This window comes from Microplitis mediator, chromosome 9 (assembly GCF_029852145.1).
Source record: "Microplitis mediator isolate UGA2020A chromosome 9, iyMicMedi2.1, whole genome shotgun sequence".
Taxonomy (NCBI): Eukaryota; Metazoa; Arthropoda; class Insecta; order Hymenoptera; family Braconidae; genus Microplitis; species Microplitis mediator.
Window position 1 is genome coordinate 10,320,688 of NC_079977.1, and position 19,029 is coordinate 10,339,716.

The 19,029-nt window shown below is 28.3% G+C and overlaps 1 protein-coding gene across 1 annotated transcript; it reads right to left on the reverse strand.

Annotated features, from left to right (window-relative positions):
• Positions 1 to 1,470: 1,470 nt before the first annotated feature.
• Positions 1,471 to 18,720, reverse strand: LOC130674944 (uncharacterized). The gene is made up of 7 exons (XM_057480391.1): positions 18,582 to 18,720; positions 9,264 to 9,581; positions 6,979 to 7,180; positions 6,029 to 6,222; positions 5,606 to 5,825; positions 4,441 to 4,882; positions 1,471 to 2,523 (listed from the first exon to the last, which is right to left on the reverse strand). The coding sequence occupies exons 2-7, from the start codon at positions 9,567 to 9,569 to the stop codon at positions 1,629 to 1,631; spliced, it is 2,259 nt and encodes a 752-aa protein (XP_057336374.1). The 5' UTR covers positions 9,570 to 9,581; positions 18,582 to 18,720; the 3' UTR covers positions 1,471 to 1,628.
• Positions 18,721 to 19,029: the final 309 nt, after the last annotated feature.

Consider the following 19,029-nt stretch of genomic DNA (forward strand, 5'->3'; position numbering starts at 1 on the left):
AAATTAAAAAATCGTTTACTTTTAATTTTTTATTTAAAAATAATTAGCAAATTTCTGTGTTTAAATATTAATTAATCAAATAATTAGGAAATAATTGTTCTCTAATTATTGATGTTTAAAATAATTAGAATATATTTCTTCTCTAATTACTGATTTTCAGAATAATTAGAAGATATTTTTTCTCTAATTACTGATTTCCAGAATAATTAGAAAATATTTTTTCTCTAATTACTGATTTCCAGAATAATTAGAATATCATTTTTCTCTAATTACTCATTTCCAGAATAATTACACCGTAAAAAATTTTCGGAGTGAGTACGGAGTAATTTGGGAGTGAATACAAAAGAGATATTATTCATTTAACTGACTCCCCTTAGTAGTGAAATTCGCTCCAAAGGGAAGTTTTTAAATAATCGTTAAGAATAAAACTTCACGCAATAGATTTTTTTAAATACTTCCAAAAGAAATTGAGAAATTTTGCGGTTATCGTCGATCAGTGCAAGGAAGTCCACATTTACTTTGAAAATAAATAACCCGGAAATTAATAATCATACAGAGAACCAATGTTGAATTTTAAAAGCTTCAAAAAATTCTCTATAAGCTCTTATAGATAAGTGATTTTTTAAAAACAATTAAAAATTACCAGAATAAACAATTCTTAAATATTCATCCACTTTGTTTAATATAAAAATTTTTATTATCAGCCATAATGAAAATACAGTAAAGGGAAATTAATAAAAACAAAAAACCATTAAACAATTTATTGTTAGTTTAATAAAGACAAAATATAATAATTTTTTTATGGAATTGTATACATTAGGCGGTATCAAAAAATATCTATTGTTTTTTTTTTCAACAAGTACTCTGAAAATATTGTTAGGTATAGCGAAAAAATGTCCTTGTTGAAACGACAGCTCTTAATTTTAATATTAAGCGGTGCCTTATTGCAATTATCTATTTACCATTTGATTAACATAGAAATTTTTTTTTTTAGAGCTTGGAATTTTATTACTCATTAGTGAATCAAAGTATTAGAAAAATCAATAGATATTTCCGTTGGAAATTAAACGCTCTACAAAAAAATTTTCTTATCATTATTCGGTAAATTTAATTTCTCAAAAGTTATTTAAGGTCAAAGTTGAATTTATAGTAAATTTTACTACTATTTGACTTTTTCGGCGATACTATGAGACTTATCACAAAATATTACTGGTCTTTTTTTGTAGATCATTTTATTTCCTACAAATTATTTTCATTGAAGTTCCCAAAATTTTAAAAGTTCTTTAGTTACTTGCATTTAAAAGTAAGTAATTAAAATCGGCTAGAATTGATTCTTTGGAATAAACAGACATTTAAATGCAAATACCTAAAAAACTTTTAGAAATTTTGAAAACTTTGTAAGTAATGAGTTGTAGGAAATGAAATGATCTACAAAAAAAGTCCTGTAACATTTTACAATAAGTCTGATAGTTTTACAGAAAAATTTGAATAGTAGTAAAATTTACTATTAATCAAACTTTGACCTTGAATAACTTTTGAAAAATTAAAGTTATCGAAAAATTATAAGAGACCTTTATTGTAGAGCGTTCAATTTCCAACAAAAGCGTTTATTCATTTTTCCAATACTTCTATTCACTAATGAGTGATGAAATTCCTAACTTTAAAAAACAAATTTTCCCATGTAAATTAAATGGGAAGTAGGAAATCGTGATGAGGAACCCCTCAATACTAAAATTAATAGCTGCCGTTTCAACAGGATAATTTTTTCGGTATCGTGAACTATATTTTCGGGTGCAGCTATTTTTCGGGTGTATTTTTTTTGAAATGCTTGCATTGCATCTCATCAGTATTCTCATTTCAAAGTTATCGTCACTTAACCTATTGTATTTTGGTAAATTAAACATTGTAGCATAACTGAATAACCGTTCAACAGGTGCTGACGAGGGTATAATTGTATTATATTTAATAAAAATATCTTTTACTACCGGGTATAAGTTAAGTAATTCTAAATCGGTTCGGCTTTCGCTGGTATGCTTTGTAAATAGAACTTCTGGATCTGTGGTTCCAAATGGTTCTAATACCCGCTGTTCCTGTGAACCAGAACGATTTCTAAAGTCAAAAAAATCATTATTCTTGACCATAGTTTTGACTTCAGGTGGCGGGCTTGAGTCTACAGAATTCACAGCTTCTTTCATTGCCTTAAAAACATTTGTTTGAGCTGCACCACTTAATGACTCAAGCCAATCCAATTTAAATAATGGATGAGAAGCTGCAGCTGCTGCAGCCATTTTTCCTTCCTCTTCAACTTGAAAAATCTTCTTGAATCGGACGTCAATAGCTTTTACTAACCCCACAGCCAGTTTAAGACAGAATTGCATTTTTAATTCTTTACAATCTATTAATTTATTTTTAATAGATATTAGTGAGGGAAGCAAATATCCGTAGCAAGCTAATTGATCGCCCTGTAAAATATCAATGGCACGAGCTATCGGCTGATTACAGTGGAGCCATTCTTCCATAAATCTGTTGAAGTTAATTTACAGTAATTAATTTGTAAATAATAATGATATTATGAAATTGAACTTTTATCAACAACCCTGATTAAAAAAAGCTTTCAGAAGTGATTCAAAAATTTCAAATTTTTTCGAATCGAATCAAATCCTTATACGGTATTTAAAAGCATTCGAAAAGATTTGATATTTCAAAATTTGAATACTTTTTAATCACCACGGCGAATATAATTTTTGAAAATCGGGGTGAAAACAATAACTTCCCGAATTTTTCGAAAATCGTCGATTTTCTTAGCGGGAAGTTAAAAAAAATTTTTTTTTCATCATTTTTCTTTCAATTTTTTTTGACAATCAATCTTTTTGATCAAGGAAATGAAGGTTATCGGTAAAAAAAAAAAAACATTTTCAAATCGAAAAAATGAACAAAAGCCGAGAAACTACCAATTATGGTGATTTTTGACAAAATCGATAAATTTAAAGCTTCGGGGCACTAAGAAAGAAAAATCGCAGCGATTTGAAATTTTCAGGGTTTTTTCAGGACACTTCGAGGTTGAAAAAAAACGAAGATATCCTTTGTTCGTCCGTTATATCCGGTATTTAGTATTTGGAGCGATTCAGAATCATAAAATTTAAATACTTTTCAATTCACTTTTGATATTAGAAAATATCGAAAGTGATTTAAAATTTTAACTGTATTAATTTTGAATACCTTTTAATCCTTTTTAATTGCTAAATAATAGTCTAATTTTTCCCTGATTAAAAAATTTAATTCGAAATGATTTAATAAATTGAAATTATTTTATATTGTATCTGTTGGATTTTCTGTACAAAAATCAATCTTTATTCTTATATATACTTTATTTAATTATTTCTTTATACTAAGTATTCTGTTCGAAATAATATTTCGAACAGTGTCGCATTTAAGTCGTAGTATATATATTTGAGTTGAGTTCAAAATGTGTATATGTTTACTTAAAGAAAAGAAAGCTAGCATGGATCAAATTTTATGACCTTAGGTACTTGGGTCGACGAGAGATTCCAAGTAAATGCAAGGCAATATGTTTTTCTTCATTTGCACTCATACATATATATATATATATATATATATATATATATTTTGAACTTAGAGATCTTTGTTATATAAAAAGAGGAGAGGTTGGTGGACCTCAGTGTTAAATAATATTAAAAGAATAAGTTAGTCTAAGCTAAATCTCTAACGAGTGAAGACATACCCTAGAGCGCGTATTTTAATAAAAGATATAATATTCATTAGTTTAATAAATTGATTTGTTTCATTCACGATTACCATACCCAAATTCCCAACAGTATCATATCATAAAATTATAACTTGAAAGAATTTAAAATTCTAAACTTCGAATTATTTGAAATTATATAAATATGATTTGAAAAAATTTAAAATAATTTACACGCTTGAATCATTTTAAATTAAATTCAATTAGAAAATAATATCGCAATTTCTGGTTTCTCGGACAATTAAAAATTATTTCAAATGATTTGAACTCTCCGATCATTTCTAATTAAATCAAGAAATCAGTAATATTCGACATTATTTTCTAATTCAATCTAATTTGAAATGATTCGAGAGTTTAAATAATTTTAAATAATTCTGAATTGTCTGAGGGACCAGAAATTGCGATATTGTTTTCTAATTTGATTTAATTTGATATGATTCGAAAGTTCAAATCATTTTAAATGATCTCAAATCAGAAAATAATATTTTGTTATTTTTTAATTCAATATGATTTAAAATGATTCATTCCAACATTTATACTCGAAAGTAAAATAATTAAGACAATTTGGAATGATTTAAAATCATTATGAGTTACGTAATCTCGAATCATTCCAAATCAGATTTCTTAATCAGGGTGATAAGAATGAACCATATTATAGATGAAATAATTATTTATACCTGAAATCAAGCTCATCGAGAGGATTTATGACACCTAACTCTTTATTGCAGACCAACAGCTTCTGTTTTAAGCCGAAAATTTGTAAGATAGAATTATACAGGGAATTCCAGCGTGTAGGAACAGGTCTTCTAAGGCTCTGATTGAGAATAGATTTCATTTGTTCATATTTTTTTGGTGAAGATGTCAATTTCCATAAACAATTGCAACGCTCAATCATTCTGGTATACGCTGACTCCAACGGCTTGGATGATTTTATACAAGCCAGTGCATCAGTAGTAGCTACCAGATTAAGTGTATGACTAGCACAAAGGATATGATGAGGTAGAATTTCTTCATGCTGTCTTTCGTTCGGAGACATAAATGGTTCAACTTCACCGTAATCATTTTCATCAGTGCTATTATCATCATCGGAATCTGATTCTTGAGTATTACGACTCTCTTCTGTAAAAGTTATATTTATTACTACACGTAAAAATGTTTGTTTTCAATTTTTAATCATGTATTAAAAAAAAAATTAGAATTTTTTTACGTCTTCGGTGAATCATCGAGTATGAAATTATTTATATAATGAAATTATTTTTAATTATTTGAAATAATTGACAAATTTAAGAATTTCACTATTATGAAAAAATTAAAAATGACTTCAAATAATTAAATAAATTAAAACTAATCCGTCACTAGTCAGACAAGGAATATTTTAGATTTTAGAATAACTAAGAATGATTTCAAAATGTTAACTATTTTAAGTTATTTCAAATAATGATTCATTTTTTGACTAAAAATGATTTTCTCTGAAATTATAACTCGAAAAAGTTCGAGTGATCTGATGATAAATAAAAAAAATTAATTTCCAAACAGTTTTAAATCACTTTCTACTTTACGATCATAACATTGAGGGAGAAAAATAATTCTCTTAATTAGTAGAAAAGCTTGACGATTTCGAACCTCTGTTAATAAGAACGGTTTAATAGTAGAAAATAATTAACTTCGATTTCATGAAATTGAAGGTTGTCATATACGTTATCGCCGGTAAAGAAAATAGTTATTAAATAGCAAAGATATTTTAAAAATATACAATTGTACAACTGCGTTAAATGGTTCAACTGATTCCAGTGTAGGACAATAAAATCACTATTATCTTAAATTACATTATTATAACATTACCGCAGGCTGATAAGTCATCAAAACTAACTCCGAATTGACGAAAAGCTTTTCCAAAGTTAGATCCATTATCAGTCACTGTAGCAATTACTTTTTCTTTATCTAATCCAAAAAATGAATGTATATCACCAATTTTTCTGGCTACTTGATCATATGAGTGGGTTCCAGGAAATCGACAACACGCAATTGCGTATGACTTACGCTCTAAGGTATTTTTCTCAATCTGTAAGTTTAAGTTCAGAATTAATAATCTAAATAGTAGTTGCTTAGAGCGACTATTACTATAATTATGATGTTAATCATGATCATAATGATAAAAATAAGTTAATATAATGATAATATCCATTACAGTATTATTATATCAGATCTACTGGTGTCTGCCTTTGAAAAATATAAAAACTAATATTTTTTATTACTATTACTTACCCAGTGTGCAGTCATTCCTAAGAACCGCCGACTTTTGCTAGTCCATACATCAGCTGTTGTGCAGACATATTCAGCACTATTCATCATAAATTTCAAAAGTTCCATATTTTGATTGAATGTGTCTTTTACTCTGCGTTTTACAGTACGAGCTGATAAATGACTTAGTTCTTTTCTACCTTTTTTTATTGTCATATCTATAATTAATGATAAATTTCAAGAAACAGTTACAGTTTAGTTTATCGCATATTTTTTTAATAATACTCTTGTTTTTTACAGTACAATACCCAGGAAAAAAAAGGTTCTTCTATGATCATATATAAATATATCATATATAAAGTTATATGTATCCGAGAAAAAATGATTTTATCTAATCATATATATAATAACATACATGACTAGATCTACAAATTGGCATGATCTGATGATATATAATTATATATAATCATACATGAAGAATTTAAATTTTAAAAAAACTCTTTCAGTTAACTGCTACATTGCTAAGGGGTCACCCAACCAACTAATGTGCTACCTCAATGCTACTTAACTTTAAATATCACCGGATTGTCGTCTACTTCTCTAGTCTGCTTTACACTTATAAGTATTTACAATCTATAGCATTACTTAAATCAAATTAATACATCCTACATAAATAATGCACCAAATATGATCAAATTTCATCACATTTCTGTTTTATATAAAATTATAAGTTTAAAATAACCAGGCCACCTGAATGATCATATTAAAACTTGTTTCCCGGGTAGTCTTGTTTTTTAGCAGTCTATCTTAGACTAAAAGAACCGATTCACAACGATTAAAAATCATTCAAAACAATTCAAAACGATTCAATTTTAATACTATATCGATATGCATTCATCATCGAATGAATCGTTTTGTTTAATCAGGGATGAATAAAATTGTTTATAGTTTATATCAATAAATAATAAATTTACCATCAAATATTTTACGAAAAGCTTCACACTCTACAGTATTAAATGGAATTAACGTTTCGAGTATGTAGTTAACAACATTTTCTTCGAATCGTGCTTGTGAGAAATTACAATATGTTTTTAAATCTTTCTTCTCTTCACTATTTTTTTGCCTTTTTGCAGAAACATATTTTTTATATCCATCATACTTGTCTCGATGAACTTTCTAAAAAAATTGTAAAAGTAGTTCAAGTTTGAAAAATCAAGTGATTTTGAGAAGTCATTAAAATTACATTACCTCAAACGCTCCTGCGTTAGAAGGCATGCAAAAAAAGTGTTCATTGTTAATAATGACTAATTACCAGGGTACGGAAGTTTGTGCTCAACAATAAAATTAAAAAAAAAAAAATTCACGCTAATTTCTCAAAGAAATTTCAAAAAGATATATTCAGATGTCAAGTGTCATTAAAGCTGTTGAAATTAAGGTTGTGAAAAAATATGTCAATAAGACAATCAGCAAGATAATTAGCAAGACCATCGGAAAGACAATTGTCCTCCTCGTTCTCTTACTGGAGGTCTTGTGGCTGGTCTTGCTGGTGGTCTTGTTCATTGTCTTGCTCATAGTCTTGCTGGCGGTCTTGCTGCTGGTCTTGCTGGTGGTCTTGTTCATTGTCTTGCTCATAGTCTTGCTGGCGGTCTTGCTGCTGGTCTTGCTGGTGGTCTTGTTCATTGTCTTGCTCATAGTCTTGCTGGCGGTCTTGCTCATTGTCTTGCTAAATATCTTGTTAATTATTCTTGCTGGTGGTCTTGCTCATTGTATTGCTAATTGTCTTGTTAATTATTTTGCTGATTGTCTTATTGACATATTTTTTTCACAACCGCTATTTCAACATTCTTTTATGGCATTCGATATTTAAATATATCTTTTAATTTAATTCATGTGAATTTGCTCGCAATCGTAATTTTGATATCGAGAAATTTGGGCAAATTCTTTACTTTTTTTCTTATTGTTAGACACAAAATTCTGTACCCTGCTCATTACTAACAAGTAACAATTTTAAGTCATGATTTTTTATAGTTTACTTTTTGATGTGGCTCAATGTGAATTAATATCTCTGATTTAGAAATTTAATTAGGAATAAGATGAGATTGGGTAACTCTTGATCATTTTGAATCATTTCAAATTGTCTGAATGACTTTGCTTTTTAATATAAATGTTGGAACGAATCATTTTAAATTAAACACGGAAAAAAATGAACAATGTAAATTGAGAAACGACAAGTAATATAATGACATAGTGATCAGTAAATATTCCCGGCAAAAAATGTTTTTATAAAATTTTATAAAATAATATAAAATTTTATACAATTTTATAAAATTTTGTAAGATTTTATAAGATTTTACAGCAAAATTTTATAAAAATTCATACAATTTTATAAAATTTGATGAAATTTTTCCAGGCCATTTTCAGTATAAAATTTTATAAAATTTTGTAAAATTTTATAAAAACATTTTTTCCCGGGTTATTATTCTAAATAGTAATTTTTATATTTATAATTAAAGCGTCAATAATAATAGGATAAGTATTAAAATTTATTGTTTGGAATGTTAAAATTCCCCATATTGACACCCAAATTCCGGGTTATAATTTGAAAAAAAAAAAAAAAAATTTAAGTTTCTTATTTACTGTGTATTAAATAAAAAAATAACGAAGTATATTATACTATGATTTGAAATTATTTAAAATGATTGAAATTGTCGAATTATTTTGAATTGAATTAAATGAAAAAATTAATCTTGGAATTTCTGGCTCGTCGGTTAATTTAAAATCATTTGAAATGATTAAAACTCTCGAATCATTTCAAACTAAATCAAATTATAAAATACTATCGCAATTTCTGGTCTCTCGGACAATTCAGAGTTATTTGAAATGAAGTGAACTCTTCGATCATTTCAAATTAAATCACGGAATCAGTAGTATGCGATATTATTTTCTGATTTGAGTTCATTTAAAATGATTCGAGAGTTCAAAACATTTTAAATAGTCTCAAATCAGAAAATAATATTTCGTTATTCTTTAATTTAATATGATTTAAAATGATTCATTCCAACATTTATATTCGAAAGCAAAATAATTCAGATAATTTGGAATGATTTAAAATAATTAAGAGTTACGTAAACTTAAATTATTTCAAATTAGATTTTTTAATCAGGGATATTGGAAGAGTATGTCAAATTCGATAATAATAACATTAATATTAAATAAACAACTGACATTTTCAAGTAAAATAAATAATGATTTTTTTTACCTTAATATGCGAACTATAATTTGATGGTACATGGAATGATCCTTTAATGCTATGAGTTTTATTATTTTCAGTTCGGCATATTTGACAAATCCCGACAATTGTACCATTTAATGTTGACTGATTGAGATCTGGCACAAAAAACTTTCCATCAAGATAAGGGCGTTTCCTACATTCATCAGACAAATCAATTTTACGCGCATTAATGTCTTGAACTACACCTATAGGTGTTTGAACTATTGATGAATCAACCATCTCAATGTCATCACTTTCTTGGCTCGAAGTAATTGCGTTACCGTAATCTGCCATTATGATGATTTTCTTAAAAACCAAGTAAAATTATTTTTCAAATTACAATTAACGTTGTGAAAAAAAATTATTTTTTTATCGTCTTCAATAACAATTTTTTACGTTATATACTGATCACAAAAATGAAAGGATATGAAACAAATTTCAAATTTTTGAGTGATTTTGAACATGCTGCAATTCGGTACAAAATTGTCGTAGAGTAGAGAATGAAAAAAGTAATTTGTAGCCTCAAGGTTCTAGTTTTACGATCTGGACTTCAAATTTTTATATCATCCACGGTTCCGGAGTAATCCTAACAAAAACCAACGCAAAAAAAATTTCCAAATTTTTGCTGGTTTTTATAAAAGTCCATAGGCTTCACTAAATTTTTTTGATAATTTGACCTTACGACTCTTTTAGGAAATTTTATGCCTTTTTTTTGATGTACTCAAAAAGTCTCTACGACGATTTGGCGCCAAGTTATCATTGGTCAAAACAAAAAAGTTCCTTTTGGCTTGGACTATCAATAACTCGGGACGTATTTGTCATAGAGAAAATGGAAGTAGGGTTTTGAAAAATGCAAAACATTCTCTATAAGACACAATTAGTGGCTTTTGATGAGCAAATTTTTTTTTTCACGAAAATTGATTTAAAAAAAATTTTTTTTTTAATTTTTTTTTTTCTTATCATATTTTTTTTTTTGATTTTCTTATCATCAAAATCATTTCGAAGATAATAAAAAAAAAAAATATTGAAAAATCGATTTTCTTAAAAAAAAAAATTTTTTTGAAAAACATTTTTTTTCCCAATTTCCTCCAATAATTAATGTTTTTGATAAAAGAAATAGAGTTTGTCGCTCAAAAATACTTTTTAACATTGAAGAAATGATTGAAAACCAAAGAATCGCTCATTATGGTGATTCTGGGCGAATACGATAAATTTGACGCTTCAGAACACTAAGAAAGAAAAATCTCAGCGCTTTGAAATTTTAACGGTTTTTTCAGGACACTCTGAGGTTGGGAAAAAATCAACGGTATCCTTTGTTCATCTGTTATATCCAAAGTTATACCACGATTTCCAAATATCCTTAAATATGCGAATTTTTACCTGTTTTTTAATCAACATTATCGATTCAAAAAAAAATTTTTCGTCAAAAGCCACTTATAGTGTCATATAGAAAATGTTTTGTAGTTTTTAAAACCCTACTTCCATTTTTTCTACAACCAATATGTCCCGAGTTATTGATTGTCTAAGCCAAAGGGACTTTTTTGCTTTGATCAATGATAACTCGGCGCCAAATTGTTGTAGAAACTTTTTCAGTACAGCAAATTCAAAGGCATAAAATTTTATAAAAGAAGTCATAAGCTCAGATTATCAAAAAAAATTGATTGAAGCCCATAGACTTTTTTGAAGACGACCAAAAATTTAGAAATTTTTTTTTGCGTCAGTTTTTTTAGGATTACTTCGAATCCGTGCATGTGTTACGTTCCCGTAATATTTTATTGATTAAATTAAATTAATTATTTTTCATAAATTAATTTAATTCGATGTAACGGAAATCAGTTACGATAAGAGAGTCGCCGTGGCTCGCGGGCAGTCAAAACAGATGACGATGCATGAGACCCGGGCCACGACGATTTTCTCACAGAGAACCTGAGATGCAGCGTCAACATTTTGTCAACTCTGTTGACTTTATTATATTTTTATAATGACTAAAAAGTCAGTCCTTCGAGAGAGCTCATAGAGCTCGATCCTCTGCTCTCTATACAGTGAATAAACATAATTAATTCTAAATTAATTCAACCTTATTTTGGGGTGCCAATTGGCACCCCAATAGTTTCACCTACACTATGACCTATCCATTCACTATCCAAAATAAATAATTACAATAAAATAATCGACGACCAAGGCCCACCGGGGGTCTGTCGATACTCCAATGAGGCCAAACCTGAATTAAATTTAATAATTAAAAATTATTTTTATTTTTAATTAGTTTGGGGTAATTCTCAAAACGTAACAGTGGTGCTGTGACTAGGATCAGTGACCATTGTTTATAGACAATACAAATAATTGAAAAATTAATATTGGGAATTATTCAAAACGTAACAGTGGTGCTGTGACCAGGATGGTCTTTGATTATTTATAATTATTAAAAAGGATAATTCTGTGACATAATTGACAATGACATTGAGTTTACTCATTTAGATTTTATAATAGAAATTAATTAGTGAAATAATTTGCATCGGAACTTGTGAACTTGTAAAAAAAAGTTAATCAGTGAATTTGTTTTAGTGACTTGAATTTTGTTAGAAATAATTTCATTCATCAGAATATTAAACTATGTGTTGTTCAAGATATGTGCTACGCACGTGAATTTATTTTTTTAAATCAAATACTGTAAAAATCAATTTTTACCAGTTATAGATTTTAATTGAGTGATCATTAAAACATTTTACGTGTACATACAGTGCTCATATAAAAAAATAATTAAGTGATTTATTGTTTATAAAATTTATTTTTTTATGTGAATCTAACGCTTATACGGAATTACTAGACCAACAAAAAGGTAAAATTTGAAGATTTTAATCGTAATTGTGATATCCAAAAAGACTGTTTACCGTCGGAAGACGTCGATGAATTGATTATAGTGATGATTAAAATCTCACTATTCAATTTAGTTCGATTATCTAATTAATTTTAAAGATTAATAAAATCGATTACGAATTAAATTGTTACGTCCAAACATTTGGTACGTAATTATTTAAGTTTGTGAGTATTTGGCCCAAGCCGAAGCCTATAGACCGGGAACTCCAGAGGTTTTTGTCTTAATAATATTGTTGGTGAAGGTTAAATTAAATGATGAATTCTCTGTTTAAATTTAATACATATATTGTAAAACCGTACAAATATTATTGGTTGCTAAATAACTATTACAAAAATTTTAGTTATTGAAAATTATTTAATTACAATTTTAAACGTAATATTAAGTGTAAACAGCACTTAATAAAATTAATTATTCAAATACAAATATTAAACCGAATAAAAATGATAAACGGCACGTAGCGAAGATTAATTATTCAAATACAATTTAAAAACGAATAAAAACTAATTATTCCAATATAAATTCTAAACACAAAATTTAAATGTTAAAACAACACTTAAATAAAATTAATTAATCAAAATATAAATTCAATTATAAAATTCGCGACCAGACTATTCCTTAAAGTCTCTTACAAAATTTAATTATTCCATATAAATTCAAGTATAATAATTTGTGACCAGACTATTTCTTAGTCTCTTACAAAATTTAATTATTCCATATAAATTCAAATATAATAATTCGTGACCAGACTATTTCTCAGTCTCTTACAAAAGTTAATTATTCCCATATAAATTCAAATATAATAATTTGTGACCAGACTATTTCTCAGTCTCTTACAAAAGTTAATTATTCCCATATAAATTCAAATATAATAATTTGTGACCAGACTATTTTTCAGTCTCTTACAAAAGTTAATTATTCCCATATAAATTCAAATATAATAATTTGTGACCAGACTATTTTTCAGTCTCTTACAAAATTTTATCTGTGGTATTTTATATTAAATATTTATTAACATACCTGGGTTTCCACCTTGCAGTATTTACCGTTGCGAAAATATTTAAATAAAAAGATATACTAGAGAACACTTAGTATAACGCTCACTGACTCTAATTAAAAATATACTTGTCCATTTTACGTGGAGGATCCCGGGGGAACCCGGCCACTGAACCTAAGTTTGATTTACGATCCGCATATTTGGAGATCCTGGTCAAGAGAGAGAGTTCACACGACCAATTTTTCGGGTGTCGATTTTCGGGGCGTTCCAGTTGACCTCAATTGGGGGAAAAACGTGACCAATTAAGTGTCCGAATTCCTGGGCCCTTACCCTCACTCTTAGATTTTCCAGAGTGTCGTATGAACTCCCACTACAAGTGGATACCCTCGTATGAGTATGTGTACATATGTGTGCGTATATGTGTCCACCCACACGCAAGCACATTTACACGTGAGCAAAACACACACACGCATACATACACACGCATACATACACATACTCATGTACATCATGTATTCATGTACATCATCTTTACTATTATGAATTATTTATTATTATTTATTAAAATATTATTTATTACTATTTATTATTTATCAGGCCTGGCGAGCTGCCTAGAACCTTTGATTATTAAATATTATTAATAACCTACTAAATTATTTACCAGGTCTAGTGTTCTCACTTAGAACCTTTTACTATTATTTATTAATTATAAAAATATGAAATGTTATATTATTTACTAGGTCTGGTATTTTCACCTAGAACCTTTAAACATTATTTATTAATTATTATTTATAGAATATTATATTATCTACTAGGTCTGGTATTTTTCACCTAGAACATTAAAACATTATTTATTATTTATAAAAATAATAAAATGTTATCATTTATCGGGCTATGAAATAATTTTTTTGTGAATTATCTTTATGAAATATTTTTAGCTGAAACATTAAAAATGAGTCATTTGTTTTGCTAAAACATTTTTTTTAATGAGTTTAAAATGTGTTCAGCTCTTATCTAGTATTCGAAACTGATAAAAATTCCTATTTATTTGTTTGTTTTGGTTTAAGCCGTTAAAAGCTTTTGTGACGCACCAAAACGATTTCTAAAACTGACCATCGAGGCACTTAATGTATACTCTCATTATTCTGTTTTACTTTTTTAAAAAAATTATAAAATTAAAATAAAATCGTCTAAATTTTGCCAGACGTAACAAAATATTTAAATTTATTATTCAAATATTTTCTGTGAAAAAGTGTAAATTCACGAATTAAAAAAGGAATGTTGCTACGGACAATAAATAAAATGTTTCGCGAGTGTTATTAATATCTACGCGATATTTAATAATTATTAAATTGTGCATGAAAATTTGTTTATTTTCTGGAACTAATTAATTGTTTAATGACCGCTGGATAAACTACAAAGAACATTATAATTATAAATGATAATTATAATTGTAGAATTTTATTATTCTGTTTAAATTAATTTTCAAAAAAAAATTTATAATTTTGATACTTGGAAATTAAAAGTGTTGCTACGGATATTTTTAATTTATATCGCGTTTGCATTTTTGTATTTGTACGCGATACTATGAGATTTTAATACTTATTGTAAAATATTTTTGAATTGTAAGATTGTTTCTACAGAGTTTTAAAGGTGCTTTCGGGAGAATATTTAAATATATTACGCGATAAAAACTATTTTATTATTATTATGAGAAATAATACTGCGCGAATATTTTAGAAAATATTTTAATTATGTTTTATAGTGTGTCAATTTATTTTTCAATGGGGTCAGTCGAGATTCTCGTCGTTGATTTAACGAAGAGTATGTCCCGGTATACTGTAAAACCAAGATGTAGTCGTTATATCACGATCAGGTCTCAAAGCTGATCTCAGTTAGTTTCAAATGAAGCATAATTAAAATATTTTTCCACCGCTGGTCTTTGTGAATGGAAATATACATTAAAACAGTATTTTATATTATGACTCGCGACAACACCTTTACAATTAACTTTGAAAAATATATTTAAGTTCAAATAAATGAATTGTGAACTCATTTAAAATTTATTAGAGCATCAATATAGATTTCTCTCTGAAATGCATAAAAAATTATGCTTATTAACATATAAATTTAAGGATCAAATCATTTCAATGATTTTGATATCATAGACTTTTAAAATGAATAATTAATTGAATGTTCCGATATCGGAGACGGAACTCCAAACAGTAATGGAGAAACAAAATCTTTTACGCGCTCGATTACTTGCGTTTCGAAGACAAGAATCGAGCCGATGTAGAACTTTACCGGTAGTAGAATCGGAATCTACAAAATTGAAAGCCCGTCTCTTAAACGAGACTGCGATGGACGAAAAACAAAATTATTTACGGGCTCGATTGCTTGCTTTTCGAAAGCAAGAATCAAGCGGATGCGAGATTCTACCTTTAGTAGAATCTGAATCCATAAAGATGAAGGCTCATCTTTTGAATGAAGCCGCAATTCGCGAGTTCCAAAAAAAGTCGGAAATTAATCTTGACTATTTGAATAGATCAAAAGGATCTATTAGAGTCAAAACTGTCCATAAGAAGGCAGGATTAGATTCAAATAAATTTTTGCCTGAAAACGTACCACTTATAAATATTTTAAACGAGAATTCATATAATTTGGAGCCAATGATTGATTTTAATTGTTTGAGTAATAATTCGAGTCACGCGTATGTCAATAAGGAGCTGTCTGTACTTGTAATGTCAGGAGCTCATTCGGTTCGGTCTGCTCAAGGTTTATTGAGAGCCGAAAATTTAAACAACCGGGTTGACGAGCTTGTTGTTGCCGCAACCACGGAAAATGAAATTATGCCAACCCGAGCCGATAGAGTTTTTGAGGTTGAGCATTCGTGTAAATATGACCGCGTTGATTTTGTGAATTTAAGAACAATGAAAAATACAGAACGACCTTACTGCTCAGTGGAGAGTAAAGTAGAAAATAATGACAGTCAATCATTGGGCTCAAAAATTGATTCGCCATCGTGGGTCGTTTTAAAAGGAAACAATCCACAAAATGATAGGCAACGTATGTTTTATAAACATTATTGTAATAATGTGAGCAATAAATTTAGTGGTTTTACGTTTTCTGGCTCAGACTTTATAAGAAATATATTTTACATTATGTTTTGTATTAAAGATATATTTGGCCTGTCAATAATGATTAGAAATTGTTTACGATTTTGTTTCAACATAACTGCATTTAAGAAAGATGCATTTAAGTTAAGATTGAAAAAACCTCCAGATAAATACAAATTATCGGAGATTGAATTTGATGATAAAAATATTAAATATTTGAAAAAAGGCGCTAATTTGGACCGAAAAGGATTAGACATTAACGGTTTATTTTTGATCTTATTAAATATAAAGAAATCAAAAAATTATTTAATGTTAATGTGTTATATGAATTTAATTTTTATTGAAGCACAATTCAGGCTTTGTATACGACTTTATGGAACTGATTTAATCCGGTGGTGTAATTGGGTTGATTGGGCGAATTTCAAACATCACCATCGGAGCCTGACGGAAGAACACTACAGTGTGGGAAATAGATCTTCAAAATCAACCAGCAACGGTGCTTCCAGTTCTACGTGTGATGTCAAGGCACCTACAATCAGGTCATTCGCGTGTATAAATATCAAATTTATACACCTCGAGTTATTTTTTTCTATTAATTTTGAAGACTTCTGATGTTTAGCAGAAACAGTTGGAATGTCGATTCCAACTATGTACATCAACACCTTAAAGGTCGTCGCCGAATCAACCAAGGATCAAGGTTTCGATCTTAAGAAATGAAGATTAGGATATTAGTCAGCCGATCCAATCAATCACAATTATTACTTCAACTGCCGAATTAAATCAGTTAAATGAAAGTACGTTATTTTTACTACTGTGTTAAAATTAATTGAATTCCATACTATAAGGTGTTCAAAATAGAAATAGTAACCGACTTATGTCGGGAGGCATTGAAAATGTGAATTTAGATTACATAAATGACTTAAGCCATAAAAATAGTAATAATTTTAATTACTTAAACATTTATAATTATATACAAAAATAGCGCATCTCAGGTTTACGTTAAAATTGCAAGCAAATAACTTCATAAAACAATTTATAATCGAACTTTGGTTTATATAGAGTCATTTAAACATTCAACTTTAGTTTATATAGATTCATTCATACATTGAATTTTAGTTTATATAGAGTCAATTACACATTCTATTTGGAATATATCGAGTCATGAATTTCATTTTCAGTCGTAGCGTTATTCGTTTGAAACGCTGCGACTTGCTTATGTCGGGAGGTGTTACGTTCCCGTAATATTTTATTGATTAAATTAAATTAATTATTTTTCATAAATTAATTTAATTCGATGTAACGGAAATCAGTTACGATAAGAGAGTCGCCGTGGCTCGCGGGCAGTCAAAACAGATGACGATGCATGAGACCCGGGCCACGACGATTTTCTCACAGAGAACCTGAGATGCAGCGTCAACATTTTGTCAACTCTGTTGACTTTATTATATTTTTATAATGACTAAAAAGTCAGTCCTTCGAGAGAGCTCATAGAGCTCGATCCTCTGCTCTCTATACAGTGAATAAACATAATTAATTCTAAATTAATTCAACCTTATTTTGGGGTGCCAATTGGCACCCCAATAGTTTCACCTACACTATGACCTATCCATTCACTATCCAAAATAAATAATTACAATAAAATAATCGACGACCAAGGCCCACCGGGGGTCTGTCGATACTCCAATGAGGCCAAACCTGAATTAAATTTAATAATTAAAAATTATTTTTATTTTTAATTAGTTTGGGGTAATTCTCAAAACGTAACAGTGGTGCTGTGACTAGGATCAGTGACCATTGTTTATAGACAATACAAATAATTGAAAAATTAATATTGGGAATTATTCAAAACGTAACACATGATAAAAAATTTGAAGTCCAGATTTAAAAACTAGAAACTTTAGGTTATAAATTACATTTTTTTATTTTCTACTCTACGACAATTTTTAACCGAGTTACAGCATGTTGAAAATTGCTCAAAAATTTATAATTATTTTTATATCCTTTAATTTTTGTAACCAGTGTAAGTTAAAGAATTGTTAAGTATTTACAATTCAAAATGGAATTCACGTGAAATTTTTTCGAGTAGTAAGAGTAATCAGAAATAAATTTTTTTTTTTTATGTTTTAGAAATTTAAATTATTTAAAATTATTGCTGCTTAGGTAAAATCATGAGATGGATATGTTAAAAGTAAAGTAATTTCTTAAGTAGTATGAATATTATTGATCAGACGTATCTATGGGTTGGTGGACGCTTTAGTGGCGGACATTTTGTGCATTGAAGCTTGCATCATAAAAAAAAAAAATCAATAATCTCTTACCTTAAAAAGACAGTAAGTCTTCGTGAGAGATTAGTCACTTAACAACTGATAACTATATTATTATCACGCACATTGTAAAATATTAACTTAAAAACTACATTAAATATTTAGTTTGCTGGATCGGGATGGTGAAAGAAATAAAAATTCACTTATTTGGTGTATTGTCCATATTTAATAAAAATAAATCACAGATAATAGCGTAGAGTACAAGAGTCGATCACGAGTTCATATGAGAGCATTTATTGAACATTATTCGATTGTATTTGAGTTTAATTGAGTTTTATATAAATTGCATGGCACCGTACACATGAACATTATATTATATACATATAGAGCGTAGTTGAAGATCGAGTTTGTTGAGTTTAATGAATACGAGTTTATAAATTTACACGGCACCATACACGTGAATTAATTTACACAAAAGAGCGCAATAAAAAATAAGTTATTA